The sequence below is a fragment of the Stegostoma tigrinum genome, chromosome 4 (assembly GCF_030684315.1).
Source record: "Stegostoma tigrinum isolate sSteTig4 chromosome 4, sSteTig4.hap1, whole genome shotgun sequence".
Lineage (NCBI taxonomy): Eukaryota > Metazoa > Chordata > Chondrichthyes > Orectolobiformes > Stegostomatidae > Stegostoma > Stegostoma tigrinum.
The window spans coordinates 70,165,128-70,187,863 of NC_081357.1; the positions used below are offsets into that span (position 1 = coordinate 70,165,128).

The 22,736-nt window shown below is 42.8% G+C and overlaps 1 protein-coding gene across 1 annotated transcript in view; it reads left to right on the forward strand.

Moving 5' to 3' along the window:
* l3mbtl3 (L3MBTL histone methyl-lysine binding protein 3) overlaps positions 1-20,236 on the forward strand; it is a 151,587-nt gene extending 131,351 nt beyond the window's left edge. Inside the window, exon 22 of the mRNA XM_048531981.2 lies at positions 19,409-20,236. Within this exon, the coding sequence (XP_048387938.2) occupies positions 19,409-19,552 (144 nt within the window). The 3' untranslated portion in view covers positions 19,553-20,236. The remainder of the gene's footprint in view (positions 1-19,408) is intronic.
* The last annotated feature ends 2,500 nt before the right edge of the window (positions 20,237-22,736 follow it).

A 22,736-nucleotide genomic window follows, 5' to 3' on the forward strand; every position in this document is an offset into this window, starting at 1 on the left:
TTCAAATTCCATCATGATGAAATTTTGATCTCCGTTAACCCGGCAAGATCTGGGGACTTGGCCCAAAATTGAGAGAGCTGTTCCATAGACTGATGAAATAAGAGCCTGAATGGGGGAGAGAGGGTGGAGTGGAGGAGAGAGAGAGAGAGACAGAGCAGACATCCAATAAAACAGCACAAGGAGAGGAAAGGAGATCTGAGTTTGATCACAGCAAAGCCTGAGTTAATTGGTTGTTGCTTTTCAGAAATGCATTTCAACTTCAGCAAATTTGATACATGTATAAATTTATAAACTAACACAAGGAAGGTGTGAATTTGTCGACACAGAAGAGGGACTTAATTTGTGAGCACTGATGAAGTTCTACTTCCTACTAATCTCTAGTTTTATAATACAAATACAAGTTGAAGTTAAAGCATTGAAAGTTACAATAAGTAATGAAGTTTAAAAGTATGAGTCAAGGTATGGCAGGAATGCTTGGCAAAATGGAATGTCTGTTCTTTGGTATGGCGGGGGGGTGTGTTCTGAACATTTCTCATGACCTAGACCGGTCCACATGCAGGAAATGTTAATAGCTGAAAAAACTTGAGTTCCAAGTTTTGGAGCTCAAGCAGCAGCTAGAGTTGCCTCCATGAGGTGGACAACTACATGGGTAGCATGTTCAGATAGGTGGTCACATTGCAAGTTAGGAGCAAGCAGGCAGGTAGGGAACCGGTGACCAGTGGGCAGGTAGTGCAGGTGCTCCCAGAGGTCTGGCTTGCTAATCCGCTTTTTGCTCTGGATTTTGGTGAGGCAATAGATCCTTGAGGGAATGCAGCAAGAACCAAGCCTGTAGCACCATGGATGTAAGGTCAGTACTGATAGAGAATTCTTTATTTATGGGAACAGACAGCTGTTCCTGTGGCCGTCAGTGTGACACTCAGATATGATTTGTTAGCTCCCTGTTGCTAAGGTCAGGGATATTGCCGAATAGCTGCAGGGGGAGGCATTTGATGGGTGTGGTGAAAAGCAAGATGCCATGATTCAGATTGGTACTAAAAATATAGATAGGAAGAGTAATGTGGCCCTGTGGCTAAAATTTAGGGAGCTAGGTAGAAAATTAGCTGTCAAGATCCCTGAAGTAGTATTCTCCAGGTTAATCTCAGTGTTACAGGCAAGGGTGTAGACAAATAGGAAGATAAAAGAAATGAATGGGTGGCTTGGCTGGAAACTGGTGCGGGAGAGGGGTGGACTTTAGGTTGTTAGGTCGCTGTTACTGAGGAAGCTAGCAGCTATATAATTCAGATAGGTTGCGCCTGAACAGTACTGAGATGGAGCATTTTCCGTGTGCTGTTGGGGAGGATTTAAAGTAACTCAGCATGGATGTGGAAACCAAGAAAGAATATGAGAAGGTAATACTAGTGTGCACAAAATGCTGTGAGAGGCAGACAGCACAAAAATAAAAAACGTTGGTGGAGTCTGAGCAAAGGAGAAAGTAATTAAATCCAGGTTGCACTGCATGTGTGTGAATGCATGGAGTGTAGTTAGTAAAAAATTGAAGAGTTATTGACGCATCCTATTTGTCTTGTGGGTTTCTGATGCTGTGGTGATTACAGAGACCATGTATAAAGAAGGGGAGATAATGTCGATTAAATCCTGCCTTCAAATTGAGGACACTTCCATCTTTATTTCTGTTATTCTGAATGGCTATAGATTTCAGACAGATCTAGTAACTCAAAACTGGGCATTCCACAAGGTGCTAAAATAATAAAATGTGAGGCTGGATGAACACAGCAGGCCAAGCAGCATCTCAGGAGCACAAAAGCTGACGTTTCGGGCCTAGACCCTTCATCAGAGAGGGGGATGGGGGGAGGGAACTGGAATAAATAGGGAGAGAGGGGGAGGCGGACCGAAGATGGAGAGTAAAGAAGATAGGTGGAGAAGGTGTGGGTGGGGAGGTAGGGAGGGGATAGGTCAGTCCAGGGAAGACGGACAGGTCAAGGAGGTGGGATGAGGTTAGTAGGTAGCTGGGGGTGCGGCTTGGGGTGGGAGGAAGGGATGGGTGAGAGGAAGAACCGGTTAGGGAGGCAGAGACAGGTTGGACTGGTTTTGGGATGCAGTGGGTGGGGGGGAAGAGCTGGGCTGGTTGTGTGGTGCAGTGGGGGGAGGGGATGAACTGGGCTGGTTTAGGGATGCAGTGGGGGAAGGGGAGATTTTGAAACTGGTGAAGTCCACATTGATACCATATGGCTGCAGGGTTCCCAGGCGGAATATGAGTTGCTGTTCCTGTGGACTTCACCAGTTTCAAAATCTCCCCTTCCCCCACTGCATCCCTAAACCAGCCCAGTTCATCCCCTCCCCCCACTGCACCACACAACCAGCCCAGCTCTTCCCCCCCACCCACTGCATCCCAAAACCAGTCCAACCTGTCTCTGCCTCCCTAACCGGTTCTTCCTCTCACCCATCCCTTCCTCCCACCCCAAGCCGCACCCCCAGCTACCTACTAACCTCATCCCACCTCCTTGACCTGTCCGTCTTCCCTGGACTGACCTATCCCCTCCCTACCTCCCCACCCACACCTTCTCCACCTATCTTCTTTACTCTCCATCTTCGGTCCGCCTCCCCCTCTCTCCCTATTTATTCCAGTTCCCTCCCCCCATCCCCCTCTCTGATGAAGGGTCTAGGCCCGAAACGTCAGCTTTTGTGCTCCTGAGATGCTGCTTGGCCTGCTGTGTTCATCCAGCCTCACATTTTATTATCTTGGAATCTCCAGCATCTGCAGTTCCCATTATCTCTCATTCCACAAGGTGCTGTTGGCCTTCAACAGCAGCAGAATTATATTCAAGCTGCAGACTGTAACCCCACATGGCCCAGCATTTCCCCCGTTCTACTTCTAACTATTAAGGTAGGGGATCAACTGTGGCTCAATGAAGAAAACAGGTCAGAATGCCTGGAGCAGCATGACAGATACCTAAAACAAAGGTGTCAACCTGTTGACTCTACAATACAGAGCTATTTACATGTCAGACAGTGGAAACAGAATGCAACAGATTTTTAAACTGTGGAACATATGGAATCTTAGCAGGTCTAGCAGCATCTTTGGAGAGAAAAACAGAGTTGATGTTTTGGGTTTCTTCAGTATTTTCTGTGTTTGTCACAGATTTCAGTCTTTAGTTAATTTGATCTGACTACACATGGTATCAAGAAATGGCTAATGGTACTGGATACTACAAAGACTATGGGCCCTGACAACTTTCTGACAGTTGTGCTGACAACTTTGCTTGAAAATTAGCTAGCCCTAGCCAACCTGTGCCAGAATATTTAAAATACACTGACCTACCTGACCATGTGAAAAATTGTGGAGTTCCAATCTCACTGTGGCAGATGTGAGATTTGAATTCAACCAAAATAAATATGCATTTAAAAGTCTACCAGATGGCACACATGTTTGCCACATGTCCATTTTTGTAAACCCTATCTGGTTTACAAACATCCTTTCAGAGAACGAAATGCGCCATTTTTCAGGTGCCTAAATGTAAGGTAACTGACATGCGACTGCAGACCCGCAGCTGTGTGGTTTACTCTTAACTTTCCTTTTGGACATTTTAAGAATGAGCAACAAAGCTGACCTTACCTGGAAAAAAAACTAACATCCCATGGTTGAATGAAAATAGTGATAGAACAGGTTATTGACAGTGCTACTAAGCAGCGTTTGCTCAACATTAACCACCTGCTCACTTCCACTTGGCTTGAGATTCAGTAGTGTTATTCAACTCTTGAGCTCATTACAGTCTTGGCCCAAACATGGACAAAAGGGCTGTACTCCATCGGGGAGGTGAGAGTGACTGCTGTTTACACCAAGGCAGGATTTGACTTAACGTGCCATCAAGGCAAAGCTGGAGTCATTGGTAATAAGAATTGGAGTCATACCTGGCACCTGGAAGAATATCGCCATTTCATTATTATCACAGGGTTTAAATTATGAGATCCTTTCCTGAGCAGAACTGTATGTGTGCCTGTACTTTGAGGACTGGAGTGGTTCTAGAAGGCAGCTCACAACCATCTTCTCCAGGACAGTAGGAAATGCTAACCTAGACAGTGATATCCCTATCCCATAAACGAACGATATAAATACAAGCTTTTTAAAGCACTTTTCAAGAATTCAAGACATAAGTATCCTAAATTCCCCAAAGTGCGGAAGCAGGCCATTCAGTCCATTTGAGTCAACACTGACTCCCTGAAGAACAGCCCACCAACAACCATCCCCCCCCCCCCCCCCCCCCCCCAACATCCTTTCACTGTAACCCTGCATTTTTCATGGCTAATCTTCTGGCCTGTACAACCCTGGAGACTATGGGCAGTTTAGTATGTCCAGTCCACGTAACCTGCACTTCTTTGGACTGAGAGGAACCAGGAACATCTGGAAGAAGCCTACGCAGTCAAGGGAAGAATATTGTAAAATCCAGTCCACAGACATACCAAAGTGGTTTGTGATACTTTTAAAAATGTGATCAATAATATAATAAATTACACAGGTGGGGATTTTAACAACAGATGCCCTGAGGAGGATGCTTTCGGCTATGGATTTGGTAATGCAGATTCTTAACAATGGCATGGCTATGTGGTTGGGATTGGATTGGACTTGGACAATTCTCTGAAGAAGGGATGGAGTAGAAAGCTAGGAAGCAAGGATGTGGTAGCATTTGAAGCGGAATGCTTTGGTCTTCCCAACATTTAGTTGCATGACTTCTGCTTCTGTAAATGTTACACAACAATCTGACAGTTTTTAAACAGTAAAGGGATCAAAAGAAGCGGTTTTGATTGTTGCAATGCACATAAAATTACAATGTAAATAAGAATCAGAATGAACAGAACAACTACTTGTATTTTATGAAGTGACAAATTATGATTATACTACATTTGTGAAGTCTCATGTCTTTCATTTTCAGACACATTAAATGCTTTAATCTTGTTCAAGTTTTAGCTTGTTGCAGTGATGGCAAATTTATTACTTATGTCATCTATTGTAGGCTATAACAGCTAAGATAAACATCAGTGATGATGTCCTAGACTAGACTACCTGTGAACTATGACTGAAGATAATTAAAGATAAAAATTTAAGTGCAAATGATCTTGGTGTGTAATTTGCATATAAATATGGTAATTAGCAACATGAAGATGAGATAGTTAATAATTAACATTACTCTTGTCTGTTCTAAGTGATGGATTCCAGATAACATGTGCTATTGTCTTGTCAAATATTTTGACAGTGAACTTCTCATCTGTGTAATTAGTTTCATTTTACAGTGTGCATAATCTTTCTGACTGGAGAATGAATGCAGTTTGCTAATTGAACAAAGTCACCATTCTATCACCTTTAACCGTTGCAGGCCGGAACACATGGCATGTTTTGTGTCAGAATAAGGTGCTGCATTTAATAACATTGAGTGCTATTACAACTAATTGAGATTTGCCTGAGGTTTTGAGATTGTGAATTTATTCTGATGCACAAGTGCAAAGTTCAAGGAATTTGTGAATGCCAACAGAAGACTGGGCTTTAGTCTTTTATTTTCAGTGTCAGATGTTAATGTTCTTTGTATTGGAGCATAAGGATCCTTTTCAGAAGTAAAATTTCCCTATCTCGTCTCAAAATAGAAAGTCCTACGTGTAAAAGTAATTAAGATAATGAGACATCATTTGCAGTGGCAAGACATCAAGCATCAATTACTGTTCATTCAGTGTTATGTAACATATTTAGGGTTTCAGATTTTTTGCATGGAAAATTGCTGAAAAAATGAGATGTTAGCATTGCAAAGAGGCAAACAGAGCTTCTAGGACCTGAGGGAGGGCAAGCAACTCCATCTCCTTAATCAATCAGAATGAAAAATTGTAAGATAAATAGCACAAGAACTGAGAAGGATGTATAAGTTGTTAAAAGGCTGCTGAGACTGAACTTCTCTGGTGATTTCACTTTACATCAATTACATAAGTACAGGCTGTTCAGTGCATTTCAGTGGTGTACTAGACTACAACTCGTTGCTAATGGTGAACCGCCGCACAACCTGTACAGCAACATTCGACTTTCCTCATTTAGAGTCACAGCTGTGCTTTGTTTAGAAGTGCTATAACATTGTTGCTGACAGCAAAGAAAGTGCAAGATTGCGTTAGAACATTCGCATGTACTTAATAGATGATTTTCTGAATAAAATGATTTTGAAATTTAAACAAATTGCAGCCTGGCACATTCCAAGTTTCAGGACCACCTGTGCTAACGGTTTGGGCAGCTGCCACCAGGGCACAGTGGGGAAAGAATGCCATCTAGGATCTTCCTGCCAAAGTCCAATAGGGGTCCATTTCGTTATCAGACCCTCTCTCTTTGCCTCAAAATGTACAGTGTCCTTCATGAATGGAATGCCTTTGTGTTTTACAACTTCAAGGAATGTCAGATTGCAATGTTTGTTATTTCTTTGTATGTAGACAGTATGCAGAACTACTTCTAGTGCCTGTGTATATATGTAAAGATGATTTTTATGAATAATACATATTTTTACAGTCAACAATTTTGCACAAAATCTACTAACCTCAGTTTATATTGACCAGAATAAGGGCCCACACGTTTTAGTTGTGAAGTACTTGAGCTCCAATTTCCCATCAGCAATCCTGCCTTTCGATTGGAAGTGTGCAGCTAGGGACTGGGGCGTAAGACAAGTTCCAGAACACAGTGATCATGCAATAACATGCAATCCTCATCTTACTCCACTGGCTATGTTCCTGACTTTCTGTAATGCACATAGATTCCAATAATTCAAGCTGATATGAGGCTGAAAGTTGATGATGATTTGTTACATTTGCTAACAGACTGTCATGAGGGCGCAATACTTGTGATTGTCTTCGATAAGCACCGGAGGAAGTGAGAAGGCATTGTTGCAGTAGACAGGCTGTTGGTTAGCATTCATCATACCCTAGCCCCAATGAAAACCTTCCCAAATCACCCATCCTCCCTGATTTTTCAACCATTTTATGCCTGAAATAAAAGGTACTACACAATTACCAAGGTGTAGAGCTGGAGGAACATAGCAGGCCAAGCAGCATCAGAGGAGCAGGAAGGCCGACATTTCGGGAAGAAGGGTCCAGACTGGAAACGTCAGCCTTCCTGCTCTTCTGATGCTGCTTGGCCTGCTGTGTTCCTCCAGCTCTACGCCTTGTTATCTCAGATTCTCCAGCATCTGCAGTTCCTACTAATACAAAAATTTCAACCACTTTATCTAACAATATTAACAACAATGCAAACAAAACTAGTTTAGCCTTATGTTTATACTCTGTGCCAGTAATGTGAGTCGTCTTGCTTGGCTTGGTATCTTTATACAATGCCATCCCAGTTGCTACAACATGTGGTGGTAAGCTGTTGGTTTTCAACAGGGGCTGCAGCACATGGCCTTGCAGAACTCCCTGAAACTGCCGTGGACTTCTGAGGCCCCTGCTTGTGACAGCATCAAGTTGGAGTAGGTGACAACAGTATGGAGGAGGCTTAGCCAGAAGTGAGTTGGATGGAATGGCTATGATGGGGGTATGAGTGCTGACATTCTGTGAGAGAACAACAGGACTGTGCAGTATGAAGCCATTGCCATTCCTCAGCAATCCCACAGCAATCCACGTAATCTAAATAGTCTGTTGGAGCACAGATTGTGTAATTGCTGTGAGAAACAGCATGCTCTGTTGAGTGCTGATAACTGTAATCATGGTGGTACATGTCTGAGCCTACATAACCGCAAGCATAGAGCTTGTGAACCCAGACTCCATTTGATTCCCATTACAACACAGACTTTTGGAGACTTCTGTCTCTGTTGCAGTGGAGGTTGAGACGTTGCATCACAGTCCGTAGGTATTCCTATGGAGTTGACCATTTCATCCTGAAAAGCCCTGTGCCCATACGTAGCTGGTTAACTATTTGCTCCTTGACCGCAGATTCTGTGGCAGCTCTGCCAATATGCCATGCATTTCTGTGTACTATCCCATCAAAGTTCCCTTCTCAGTCCTCTAGTAGAACTCATCTATGACCTTGGATTTTGGGGAGCTGGAACATGTGCTATTCTCTTCCATTGGCCTTTTTGCTATCCAACCCAGTCATGCTCTGTGGTTCACAACATGCAGATATCGAGGCTATAGTATCCTGTTAAAATCAAATGCCAGCATCTGAGCTAGTAGCTGTAAGTGTTAGATAAAGTCATAGTCCAAAGGTTTTATCCAGAGGTCTGCTTTCCTTCTTGCCTTTTTTTGTCAAGACTTTCATCAGATTTGTCCAGGTTGTAGTTCATGACTATCTGAACATGTAAATGCAGAATGGGAGGTTTGTGGTGAAGGATAACACGGTTGGGTGGAAAGCAAGAGCTTGTTCACACCATATGCTGCTTGCACTTTATATTAGATTGTAGATTCCAGTGTTGCAGCCACAATTTCAGAAATAGTACTGGGATCATGCACAAGGGAGTCATCAGATCTATCATGGCACCTGCATCTACATGGCAGTAGCCTGCTAGGCTTGAATTTGAATCTGGATGCATGATCTCCTATACCAATCTTTGACCTCACTATAAATCCTTTCCAACAGTTTTAGCAAGTGTCATAATTTTCAAAGTTAATTGTTGCCAGGCACCATATAGTGGCTTGATCCTAATTCTAAAAGGATACAGGATTGCTGCTTGATGAAGTGATAAGTAAATTGTGATAGTCTGTTGCATTTTGGGCAATGGCATGCAAAAATCTGTGGTTCCACACTAATTGGACATTAAAGGAGTGAAATCCTTTTGGTTGCCTTGTTGTGAGTGCTGTTGACAGGAACTTGCAAGGTAACATGAGTGCAATCACTTGCACCAAGCACCGGTAAAAATCCAGCAAGGGGATTATAAATTAGTTGCCAGCTCACTCATTTCTCTAGCTCCTTCATCAGATATCAGAGCTATCCTAATGAATAGGGCATTACACAAGAAGAGATATCAAATTGCACAACCTGGCAGCAGTAAATTATATCAGTGATAATGGGAACTGCAGATGCTGGAGAATCCAAGATAATAAAATGTGAGGCTGGATGAACACAGCAGGCCCAGCAGCATCTTAGGAGCACAAAAGCTGACATTTCGGGCCTAGACCCTTCATCAGAGAGGGGGATGGGGTGAGAGTTCTGGAATAAATAGGGAGAGAGGGGGAGGCGGACCGAAGATGGAGAGAAAAGAAGATAGGTGGAGAGGAGAGTATAAGTGGGGAGGTAGGGAGGGGATAGGTCAGTCCAGGGAAGACGGACAGGTCAAGGAGGTGAGATGAGGTTAGTAGGTAGGAGATGCAGGTGTGGCTTGGGGTGGGAGGAAGAACAGGTGAGGGAGGCAGAGACAGGCTGGACTGGTTCTGGGATGCAGTGGGTGGAGGGGAAGAGCTGGGCTGGTTGTGTAGTGCAGTGGGGGGGAGGGGGCGAACTGGACTGCGGTGGGGGAAGGGGAGATTTTGAAGCTGGTGAAGTCCACATTGATACCATTGGGCTGCAGGGTTCCCAAGCGGAATATGAGTTGCTGTTCCTGCAACCTTCGGGTGGCATCATTGTGGCACTGCAGGAGGCCCATGATGGACACATCATCTAAAGAATGGGAGGGGGAGTGGAAATGGTTTGCGACTGGGAGGTGCAGTTGTTTATTGCGAACCGAGCAGAGGTGTTCTGCAAAGCGATCCCCAAGCCTCCTCTTGGTTTCCCCAATGTAGACGAAGCCACACTGGTTACAATGGATGCAGTATCCACATTGGCAGATGTGCAGGTGAACCTCTGCTTAATATGGAAAGTCATCTTGGGGCCTGGGATAGGGGTGAGGGAGAAGGTGTTGGGGCAAGTGTAGCATTTCCTGCAGTTGCAGGGGAAGGTGCTGGGTTGTGGAGCGAACAAGGGAGTCACAGAGAGTGGTCTCTCCAGAAAGCAGACAAGGGTGGGGATGGAAAAATGTCTTGGATGGTGGGGTCGGATTGTAGATAGATGCAGTAAATTATAGCCTGGTGGCTAGGAAATAGGTTAACTTTCTGAGCCAATGTGAGCAATATCCTAGCTATTAAAGTTGGTGGATGTCCATAAAGGATTGAGCAAAATTTTTCCAGCACTTTTGATACATGAAGTTTGAGAATTGTTTTTCAAAAACACCTTCTGAATCCACACTTTCTGATAATTGTGTATCTGTTGGAAGCTCAAGGTAAATAAGGTCAAGGAGTCAAATGCATGTCTCAAAGATTAGTATGGGAAGAGTGATTTTCAGTTCATGAGACATTGTCACCAGTATTGGAGCGTACAGGAGCTGTTTTATTGATAATAGACTTCACTTGAACTCTGCCGACACCAATGTCCTGGCGAGTAGAATAGCAAGGACTGTAGAGAAGGCCTTGAACTAATGAGAGGTAATGGGTTGGGAGAATGGTAATGATGCTCAGAATGACAAAGAAAGGGACAGTGGGTGCAATTTTTTTTTAAAAAACGCAGTTAACATCGAGGGGGAGAAATAACATAATACTGAAGTATTAACTCATCATTTACATATATTTGGCATTCATAATAAAATGGATGAGTTAATGCTACAAATGCAGGTTTAAGGGTATGACCTTTATATCCATTCCAGCGACTTTGTTATAAGGAGATCAAAGGTGAGAACAAAATGGAGGGAAAGGGTAGTGGGGTAGCCTTGTTAGTATGGAGTACAATAAGTACAACAGGAAGAAATTATCTTTAATCAGATGATGTAGACTCCAAATGGATGGAGGTAAAAAAATAACAAATGGGACAGCATATTTGTGTGAGTAGTCTGTAGGCACCCTGACAACTGCAAGACTGTGGACAGAGCATAAATCAAATAATGAAAGCGCATAAAAAGGGCAGTAACCATGGGTGTTTTTAGCTTCTTGTAGATTGGGAAAATAGAAATTGGCAAAAGTGGCCACAAAAGGGAATTAATACAATGCATTGGGTTTGGGGATATTACCGAATATAGGCCAGTGTTTATTACCTATTCCTAATTGGCCAGAGGGCAGTTAAAAGTCAACCACATTGCTGAGCATTTGGAGTTGCATATAGGTAGATAAGTAAAGGACATATGTGAATTAAATATTCTAATGACAATCTACAATGTTTACATGTTTGACATTGGGCTAGCGGTTTTAATTCCAGATTTTTATTGAATCCAAATATCATTATAGTGGATTTGGACACATGTTCCTAGAACATTAACCTAAAGCTTTGGATTACAAGTCCAGTTACCACTTCTCGTCCACTACTGCACAGACAATATGTTAGGGAGCCAGTCAAAGGTCAAATTATTTTTGATCTGATTGAGGTGAAATGAGATAGGTTTCGTAAATGATCTCTAGGAAATAGCAACCATAAATTTGCTAGAATTTAGAATTTGTCTTGCAAGTGAAGGACTTTGGTCGGAAACAACAATTGTGACCTCAAATAGGTGAGGTTGGAAACAAAAACAGAAATTGCTAAAGAAACTTCGATCTGACAGCGTTTGTAGAGAGAGAGTACAGTTAACATTTTGAGCCAGAATTGGTTGGAATGAACTGAGAAAGAAGTTTAACAGAAAAGGCAGTTGATAAACCATTTAAGAACATAAATAAACATTTAAGAAAATAGTTCATGACTGTCAACAAAGTTATACCCCAATAGTGAAGAAGGACTCTAAGGAGGGTCTAAGCTGGGCATGATTAACCGAGGAAGTTGAGGATGATGTCAAAGTGAAAGGGGGAGAAAAAAAAATACAACGTAGTGAAGATTTCTGGTAAACCGAAGGATCGGAAAAGTTTTAACAATTAAGAAAATATCAATTTAAAAATAAAGGAAGAAAATGAGTGTAAATTAGCAAGTAATGTAAAAATAGAGAGACAGTGCTTCTTTAAATGTATGAAAAGAAAGAGAGCAACCAAAGTGACAGAGGCTCTTTTGAACAGTGAGGTTGGTAAATAATAATGGAGAATCAGGAAATGACCGTGGAGTTGATAAATATTTTGCATCAGTCTTCACAATAGGGGACACTGATAGCATTCCAAAAATACTAAATACAAAAACAAAAGATCAAGAGGACATAACAGCAATTACTATCTCTGGGAGGGAAGAAGGTACTAAGCAAAGTAATAAAACTAAAGACCTGTATGCCCCCTGGGCCTCGGGTTGCAAATTGGGATACTAAAGGAAGTAGCTACAGAGTTTATGGCTGCACTAGTAGTAATCTTCCAAGAATTCTTAGATTCCCAAAGTACCAGAGGATTGAAACTGCTGGCTGCTGCTATCTCGAAACTGAAAGGAGACCAAAGAAAAAAGTCATTTAGTTTTTCATCAGTCATTGGGAAAACATTTATAGTCCATTATAAAGGATATAGTGGCAGTACTTTTAGAAATGCATATAATGAAGCTGAGTTAGAATGGCTTCATCAGGAGAAATCATGCATGACAGATTCAGTGGAAGTTTTTGAGGAGATAAGCAGGAAATAAAGGAGATGTTCAGTAAGGTACGGCATATAATAGGATAACCATGGTGTTAGGGATAGCATCCTAAAATGGAAAGAGAATTGGCTAACTAGTGGAAGACACAAGAATAAAACACATTTTTAGAATGGCAATCTGTAACTAGTGAGTGCCACAGCGATCAGTGCTGGAGCCACATTTCTTTGCGGTACACATCAAAATACTTGGGTGATGCAGGTGAATGTACTATGGCCAAATTTGCAGGTGACATTTTCTTTAAAAAAAAGGTAGGTAGGCAAGTGGTAAAATGACAGCGGCTTCAGAGGGATATAGGCAAGTTAGGTAAGTGGGTAGAAATTTGGCAGATAGAATCTAGTGTGGGCAAATGTGAGGTTATGCAGAGCAGAGATGAATATTATTTAAACAAAGCAAGACTGCAAAAAAGTGGCAGTGTGTCTGGATTTGAGGGCCCTCATTCATGAATCACAAAAATCTAGTGAGTTCAAGTTCAGTGGGTAATAGAGAAGGCAACCAGACTGCTGTCCTTTATTTCAAATGGAATGGAATATAGAAATAGGAAAATCTTGTTAAAACAATACAAAGTACTAGTGAGACCACATCTAGAATGCTGTGAAGTTTTCTCTCCTTAACTAAAGAAGGATATTCTTGCATTGATGAATGTCCAGAGAATGATCACTAGATTGATCCCATGAATGGAGGAGAGGGTTAGTAGGTTGGGCTTGTACTCACTGGAGTTTGGACATATGAGAAGTGACTCAATTGAAACATATAAAATTCTTAGGGGAGCGACATGAGAGATGTTTGAGTTTGTTTTGCCCTTTCAGCGAGTCTGTGAGCAGAGTAAGGTGCCACTCATTTAAGATTGAGATGAGGGAGCATTGTTTCTCTTGGATGGTGGTAAATCTTCACCGCAGAGGACTTTAGATGCCGGGTGGTTAAATATGTTCAAAGTTGAGATGGGCAGCTATTTAATCACTAAGGCAATCAAAGGTTCTAAGGTAAAAACAGGAAGTTGGTGTTGAGGATTTCATTTAATGGTAGAACAGATTTGATGGGCTGAATGGCCTACTTCTGCTGTAATATCTTATGGTCTCCGGATCTTTCCTGTTGCCTTGAAAGACTGGCTGTTGTGCCTCTACGTTTTCTTCCAACACAGATATCATAATAGGGAGGGGGGGGTCGCAGTAATCTGGGTTCATGTTTTTGATATAAATAATAAAATGAAAAACATTTTTGAGAAACCCATCTAAATAAACCTTGGAGACATATTAAAAAAAGGCACAAAATACCTGTTCAAAGTAAAGGTATGATTCAAGACTGCTGGTCTTTGTTGCATATTGATCAACACAACGAAGTTCATGGGACTTCAGCTTTTTATGAAACATATTAAAAGAGGATGTTTGTGTGCTTCATGTTTGAAATTGTCAGTACAGAACATTACAAAGATGACTACCTAAAGCACAAGTAATGAACAAATTCCAAGCAAAGTATCAAATCTGTGTAGGTTGTTAAACAGAAAGCAATTCTAAAAATGAAGCAGAAAATTTTTGTTGCAAATATGTAAGCTAGTGTGCTTTTCCTTAACTAATTTACAGAGTACTAAGGAATTTGAATTTAAATAATAACATAAACTGGGTCAAAATCCTGGAACTCCCTCTCTACTGGCATTGTGGATCTGCCTGACCACATGGACTGTAGCAGTTCATATCATAAAGGTAGTTCATCACCACATTCTCGAGGATAACTACGGAGGCTTAATAAATGCTGGCTCAGTCATAGCTGCTCATGTCCAATGAGAGATTTTAAGGAAAGAGTGGTATTATTTCTGCATGATGCTTCTGTTTTAACATTGAGGCTTGTTCTTTCAGGATGGGATGAGATTTTTTTTCTTCCAAGGAGTTGCAAGATTTTGGAGCTGCCCACCTAGGGAAACTGGTGGAGGCAGGGGTATTCAAATATTTTTAAGTCTGACATGAATAGGTTCCTTATAGGCAAGAAATCAAGGATTATTGGGAGTAGATGGAAATGCAGAATTTGAAACACATACATCAGTCATGATATTATTGAATGGCAAAGCAGGTTTGAGAACTGAGCCATGTACTTTTTGGTTTTGTGAACAGAACGAAGCAAGAATAATTGTTGAGATAACAAGATGTAGAGCTGGATGAACACAGTAGGACAAGCGGCATCAGACTGTTCTTTAACTGTAAATTACTATAACTCTCAATGGTTTAATGCAATCACAAGTAAGGACTTGTGCTCAACCTGAAGTGATACATTTCCTTAACTAATTTACTGGAAAATTACTGAGCGTTTTAATTGCCATGTTGAACTTAAAATAACTATGTTAATGCACTCTAATTTGGACATTTAAGCCCTTGAGTTCCTAAATTCACTTAAATGGCTTATAGTGTGTTTTTTTTTGAGATTTACTTTGCCTTCAGTCATGAAGGATTGGAAAGGCCTGAGTGAATTGAAGCTCAGCTGGGACATCAGATGTTTTGGGTCTGATTGGCTGCCGGTCGGAAGATTGAGTTGTGACAGCATTTTTATGTGCCAAGTTTCAGTTCTCAGATGGAGCATGGAAGAGAAGTGCAAAGTGAAAATTTACTGCCCAAAGGGACAGTAGAAAAGCTAGAGTAAATTTTTACTTTTAGAACTGTATTTGTAATTTGGCAGCATTCATATATCAAAAGCTAGGCTTATACAGTGTGCACAATGCAAGGGACTGAAGAGAGGAAGAAAATATATAAAAATGCAAGTTCAACATTCAATCATTTTCTTCTCTATTTTTGTCAAAGAATAATTATCTGGCTTTCCTGCTAACTAAGTTACACATGAGGATATGAATCTAACAAATAGGCTTGATAATATAATGTCAGGAAATGCATTATTGAAGTGTAATTTAGACATTAGTAGGTGCAAAGGTGCAGTGCCATAATGTTAAAGTTTTAACGTATGAACATGCAGACTGCAATCCATAATGGAGGAGGTAATGTCATCTGACACCAGAGGTGCCAGGCTGATGTTATAGGGGAAAAGAAACTAAGAACTGCAGATGCTGGAAATCAGAAACTGCTGAAAAACCTCAGCAGGCTTGGCAGCATCTGTGGCGAGAAAGCAGAGTTAATGTTCCAGGTCTAGTGGCCCTTCTTTAGAACTAATGGTAGCTAGGAAAAAGTTGGTATATATGCTAAAGATTGGGTGAGGGAGAAGGGGAGAAGTAAATGATCGGTGGAGATGGTGCCTAGAGAGACAGAGTACAACAATGGGGTCAACAAAGCAATGGGTAAAGATCAGTCTGGGAGAATCAGTAGCTGCTAATGAGGACCATTAGTGGCTGACAATGGGTTGTTTATGGTAGCAGCCCATGTGATACAATCTGGTGTGTGAGGGTTGGGGTAGATCATGGGAGAACGTGTTCAGTCCCTAAAATTGTTGAACTTGATAAAGAAAACTGAAGGCTGTTGGGTCGCAAGTGGAAAATGAGATGCTGTCCCTCCAGCTTGCACTGGCCTTCACTGGAGCACTGCAGCAAGCACAAGACATATTTGTTGGCCAGGGAATGTGGTGTATTGAAGTGGCAGGCAATAGGAAGCGCAGGGTCATTTTTGCAGACAGAGCAGAAAAATAAAAGCAGTCCTAGCCCTAACGCAGTCTGTGCTTCATATCTCCACTATAGAGGAGACCACATTGTGAGCAGTGAATACAGCAGATTGGATTGAGTGAGGTGCAAGTAAAGCACTGCTTCACGTGGAAGGTATGCCTGGAGCTTTGGATTGAGCAGGTGGAGGAAGTAAGCGCACAGATATTACACCTACAATTGCAGGGGAAGGTGCCGTGAAGATGTAAGGGGTGAGGTTGGGAGGACCGGGGTGTCTTGGAGGGAATGGTCCCTGGGGAAAGGCTGATCGGGGAGGGGATATGTGTCTGCTGGTGGCATCACCATCTAACCCCCATCTGCAATCAGGGTTTACGATCCTTTCTGACCTTCTGCTCTGAACATATTCTGTACTCAACAAATGTCAGTTTTACCCTCCCTTGTGAATTTTGGGCATGATATGACGTTGAATTCTTCTTTCATTGCTTTCATTCGATGTCTGTCTGTTTCTTTGTACAAGAGCTTTCTCTCCATTCCATAGATCCCATCATCCAGCTCCAACACTCTCTCTTTACCCAATGAATAGGTAAAAGCGCAGATGGGGACCTCTTCCTTTGGCCTTTTACTTGCACTCAAGCTGTTCATTGAGAACTGTTGACATGACATTGGTCACTTCAATCTTTCTGTCCCCCCCCCCCTTACCCGTTCAAAGCTATTTCCGTCTGAACTGACTGCACTGCATGCTCTCGGAAGCAACCCTGACGTTGTAATCAAGCCTGCTGATGAGGTGGTGCTGTTGTAATCTGGCAGATTGACCTCTACATTGCAGAAGCAGAGCACCAGCTCTCTGACAGCTGCTATGATCTCTGGCCATGACTCCACCAGCCCACCACTGTCAGTAATCTCATATCATCTGGTGATCTCCACCATACTCCCCAACTGCCTCCAAGCTTATTGTCTGTCTTCCAACCCCACATACCCCGCTTCTACCTCCTTCCCAAAATGCACAAACAGAACTGGCCAGGCAGACCCATTGTTTCTGCCCCACAGAACTCAGCTCTTCCTGCTTTGAATTTTGATTAATTTTCTTTTCCATTTGTCCAGTTCCTTCTCACTTACATCTACGATTCTTCTGACTCTTTTTATGTCAGTTTCAGAATTTCCAGTTTGAGGGCTCCAGCCATCACCTCTTTGCTGTGGATGTGCAATCCTTTACACACCTGCTTCTCATCAGCACAGTCTTGGGGCTCTCCATTTCTTCCTGGAAAGAAGGCCTGAACCATTCCTACCCACCACCAGCCTCCTCCACCTGGCCAAGCTCATCCTCACCCTGAACTACTTCTCCTCTTACTCCTGCCACTTTATTCATGTGAAAGTGATGGCCATCAATATCTGCATGGGCTCCAGTTATGCCTGTCTCTTTGTGGGGTGTGTGGAACATTCCTTATGCCAATCCTACCAGGGGACCCCACGCACAACTCTTTCTCCAGTGCATCGATGACATCATCGGTGTGGCTTCCCTCTCTCGTCTGGAATTGGAAAAGTTTATTAATTTCGCTTCCAATTTCCACCATGTTCTCATCTTCATCTAGCCCATCTCTGACTCCTCCCAATCCTTCCTTGACATTTATTTCCATTTCTAGGGATAGTCTGGCTACCAATATCCACTACAAACCCACTGATCCCAACAGTTACCTAGAATATGCACCTTCACACCCTGCTTCCTGTAAAGACTCGATTCTGTTCTCCCAGTTTCTCCATCTCTGCTGTGTCTGTTCTGATGATGCCAGCTTCTACAAGGGGAGCCTCCTCAATGTGTGCTTTCTTCCTCAATGGGCAACTCCCTACCATTGTTATTGACAGGACTGTCAGCTATGAGCCACCCATCTACCATACTTCAGCTCTCAACCTGCTCTTCTCCCCGCCCCCACCCCCCGCCTCCGCAACAGTGATAAGATCCCCCTGGTCCTCACCCTGCCAACCCACCAGCATCCGTATCTAGAGGATCACTAGCCACCATTTCTGACATCGCCAGCGGATGATGCATTCGATTCCCCTCCCGTGTCAGCCTTCTGCAGGGACTATTCCCTCCAGGATAACTTTCTTCACTCCTGCTTCAGTCACAACACATTCCCATGGTATCTTTCCATGCAACTGCAGAAGGTGAAACACCTGCCTGCTTACTATCCCTTCACCATTCAAGGTCACAGACACCTTTTAGGTGAAGCGGTGCTTTACCTACACTTCACTCAATCTAGTCCATTGTATTCGCTGCTCACAGTGTGATCTACTCTTCATTGGGGAGATGAAGTGTAGATTGTGTTCTGTTTGCAGAAATGACCCTGAGCTTCCAGGTACCTGCCACTTCAACATGCTAACGTGTTGCCTGGCCAGCATCTTTCTTAGGCTTGCTGTAGTGTTCCAGTGAAGCCCAGAGCAAGCTAAAAGATTGGCATCTCATTTTCCACTTGGAAACTGCTGCCTTCATGATTCCATATCGAGTTCAATAATTTTAGGGCCTGAGCACCTTCTCCCATGTGATTACCCCAACCCCCACACATCAGGCGTTGCCATCACATGGGCTACTACCACGAGTAACCCATTACCAGCTACCGATAGTCCTGATTAACAACTATCGATTCTCCTGGCTGACCTTTGTCCATTCCTTTGCCTGCTCATCTGTGTTTCTCTCTCCCTAGGTTCTATCTCCATATATCATCTATTTAACCCCATCACCCCCACTCCCATCCCATCTTCCGGATATGTATCATCCTTTTCCTAGTTACAGCCTATTCTGAAGAAGGGTCACTGGACCAGAAATGTTAGCTCTGCTTTCTGCCCACAGGTGCTGCAAGACTTGCTGAGTTTTTCGAATTTCTGATACTGCAGGATCACAGACTCAAATCCTGCTAGTGCAGCAGCTGGTGAAATTTAAATCCAGTTAATAAATAAAGATTTCGAAGCCAATCTCAGCTAATAGATAGATAATGAAGTTATTGTTGATTATCTTAATGTCCATTTAAGGGGGAAATCTGCTTTGGAAAATGGCATAGCAAGCTTTTCAGTTCGTGGTCAATTAGGGATAGATGTGTTGGCGTTGCCAGTGATGACCACATCGTGTGAAAGAAAGTTACACTTGAAGTTGACTCAGTACGATGAAGAAACTGCATTATATAAATGTATGGTTCTTAGATTTTTGTCTTCCAGATGCTGACTGTTTAGAGCATTGTTGTTTTGAATTGTATTCCCCAAAGCACGATTATCAACTACTGATGTTACATAGTATGTTTGATTATAAATTAATGCATATAAAATTTTTCTTTTAGCAAATTGATGGAGAAGCACTTCTATTACTGACGCAGACAGACATTGTGAAGATAATGAGCATTAAACTGGGACCAGCTCTGAAAATCTACAATTCCATCCTCATGTTTAAAACTACAGAGGAAAATGGGCAGAATGAGCTTTGAAAGACTCGAAGTAAAACATTGCAGCTGTTGCTGGCCTCTTTCTCAAATCAATCTCCTCTTTAATTCAAAGCACAAGAACTCTATTACTGAAATGAAATTCTAAAAGAATACTACTGGAATATTTACTGTTGACTTGGCAAACTCACTTAGAGTGCATTCACTTTCAGCAGTGTGGTACTAAACTAAGAACTCATCACCCACTCATTGTCTCAGGACTTAATTATGCAAATATCTGTCCAGTTATAGCTGGTATGGACTCTTCGTGATTGATCCTTGAACAGTATATTTCAAAATGGCTGAAGGGTTTCTTGCAAGAACTGGACACAATCTAACAGACACTAAAGTGGATTAATTGTGTTTGTTGTTTTATTCCTCCATTTGCTTGCAGTGAAATGATCTTTGTTGTTTGTGTATAGAATTGTTTGACAGATTTCAATATCTGGTAACGTAACATTTCATTATTCACAAATAATGGAATGTTCATATGGATATATATATTTTCAGAAGTTAACATTGCTGAAATTAATTTAACTGTTAGGTTGTATACATCTTAGAAATTTAATATCCAAACTGTTCAGGCAGTTAATAGTTAAGACAAACACAATTGCTCATTCCCAGATTTAATTAAAATGTTCTCTGGTTTATTAAATATTGTGTTATTGCTTGATACAATAATCATTTGCTGAATGGGTTTATACAAATTAAAAAATTAATGAACTGCAGGCACAGTGTACCCTTTTTGTTTTCAGATCACGTTCGTATATTTTTCAGTGAATTTGGACAGCATTTTTCCATGTGAGTTGGGTGCCTGACATCACAGAGCAAAATGGTGGTCTGAACTGAACATGCACACTAGCATTGCAGCGAGACATGCAACTGTCCATCTCTGGTATCAGAGATAATGGGAACTGCAGATGCAGGAGAATTCCAAGATAATAAAATGTGAGGCTGGATGAACACAGCAGGCCAAGCAGCATCTCAGGAGCACAAAAGCTGACGTTTCGGGCCTAGACCCTTCATCAGAGAGGGGGATGGGGAGAGGGAACTGGAATAAATAGGGAGAGAGGGGGAGGCGGACCGAAGATGGAGAGTAAAGAAGATAGGTGGAGAGAGTATAGGTGGGGAGGTAGGGAGGGGATAGGTCAGTCCAGGGAAGACGGACAGGTCAAGGAGGTGGGATGAGGTTAGTAGGTGGCTGGGGGTGCGGCTTGGGGTGGGAGGAAGGGATGGGTGAGAGGAAGAACCGGTTGAGGAGGCAGAGACAGGTTGGACTGGTTTTGGGATGCAGTGGGTGGGGGGGGAAGAGCTGGGCTGGTTGTGTGGTGCAGTGGGGGGAGGGGATGAACTGGGCTGGTTTAGGGATGCAGTAGGGGAAGGGGAGATTTTGAAGCTTGTGAAGTCCACATTGATACCATTGGGCTGCAGGGTTCCCAGGCGGAATATGAGTTGCTGTTCCTGCAACCTTGGGGTGGCATCATTGTGGCAGTGCAGGAGGCCACAATGATGCCACCCGAAGGTTGCAGGAACAGCAACTCGTATTCCGCCTGGGAACCCTGCAGCCTAATGGTATCAATGTGGATTTCACCAGTTTCAAAATCTCCCTTTCCCCTACTGCATCCCTAAACCAGCCCAGTTCGTCCCCTCCCCCCACTGCACCACACAACCAGCCCAGTTCTTCCTCCCCACCCACTGCATCCCAAAACCAGTCCAACCTGTCTCTGCCTCCCTAACCGGTTCTTCCTCTCACCCATCCCTTCCTCCCACCCCAAGCCGCACCCCCATCTACCTACTAACCTCATCCCACCTCCTTGACCTGTCCGTCTTCCCTGGACTGACCTATCCCCTCCCTACCTCCCCACCTATACTCTCTCCACCTATCTTCTTCACTCTCCATCTTCGGTCCGCCTCCCCCTCTCTCCCTATTTATTCCAGTTCCCTCTCCCCATCCCCCTCTCTGATGAAGGGCCTAGGCCCGAAACGTCAGCTTTTGTGCTCCTGAGATGCTGCTTGGCCTGCTGTGTTCATCCAGCCTCACATTTTATTATCTTGTCCATCTCTGGTGTCTGTTTTATGAATGGTTGGTTATTTGTTACAGGTCAAATCAGAGGGCCCGCAGCTTGGGAAACTTTACAACCCTCTTCGAGAGTGTAGTTCTGAAGCAGATTGGAGATTGAAAAAACACCTTAATGTGAGGAAGCTTAAAATAGAATTTCAGGGTGATTAAGTAGGCATGTGGCTTATTGGTGGGGAAACCACTGTGCCTGGCTCAATTTGGCTGCAGGGACTAATGTTGGAGTCGTTGGTTCCAATCTTATTCCACTGGAATGTCACAAGGAGGAAATCTCCATTAAATCGATGGTTGTCATGTGGTGGGCCATACACTGCTGGAGACTGCCAGTAGATTGCAAATATCTCCAGAATCAGGAGCATACCCCAATCATGGCATCCATTCAACAAGTGTCTGTTGCTGGGGAACACTTTTATTTCACCTGCCCCTCACCCTCAAAGATTTTGCAATCAAATATCAAAAAGCTTTCTACTCGGGAGATCGGAAGCTTCTGTCCTTTTGTTCACAATGTCACTCACTGTGAGCTCTTGTCTGGACAGTTGGATGGGTAAGTTAACTTACCTCGATTATGATGCTCAAGGTTTTCTGATCGTGGGTGTCAATAGGTGGAACGTTAGGCCAGTAAATCGGTCATGCTGACTTATTAATTCTGGTTCAAAATGTTCTCACAACAAACGAGTGAGAACATTTTGTCTGTTAAAGCTTAACTGTGATTTTTATTTTACTGCATTAGCTCCATTTAATGTTTCACTGAAGATCTGTAACTCAGTTTGCGGTTGGAGTTGTTGTTTGGTTTGCTGAGTTGAGTGGTTTTCATGCAAACGTTTTCTCTCCCTTCTAGGTGACATCATCAGTGCTGTTTATAGCCTCCATTGAAGCGCTGTTGTTCTGTCCCGCTCTGAATTAACATGATTTAGTCTGTCATGGTGAGCAGTCTTAATTCCAGTTTGGTACTGTAGTTGTATGTAGAAGAGGTCTGTTTCAGCATGTTTGTTAATTGTATCAGTAGTTGAAAACCAGGCCTCCAAGAGTTCTTGTGTATGCCTTTGTCTCACTTGCCCTAGTACTGTAACTTTGCCTCAGTCAAATTGAGGTCCTCCTATTGTTGGAGTGTAT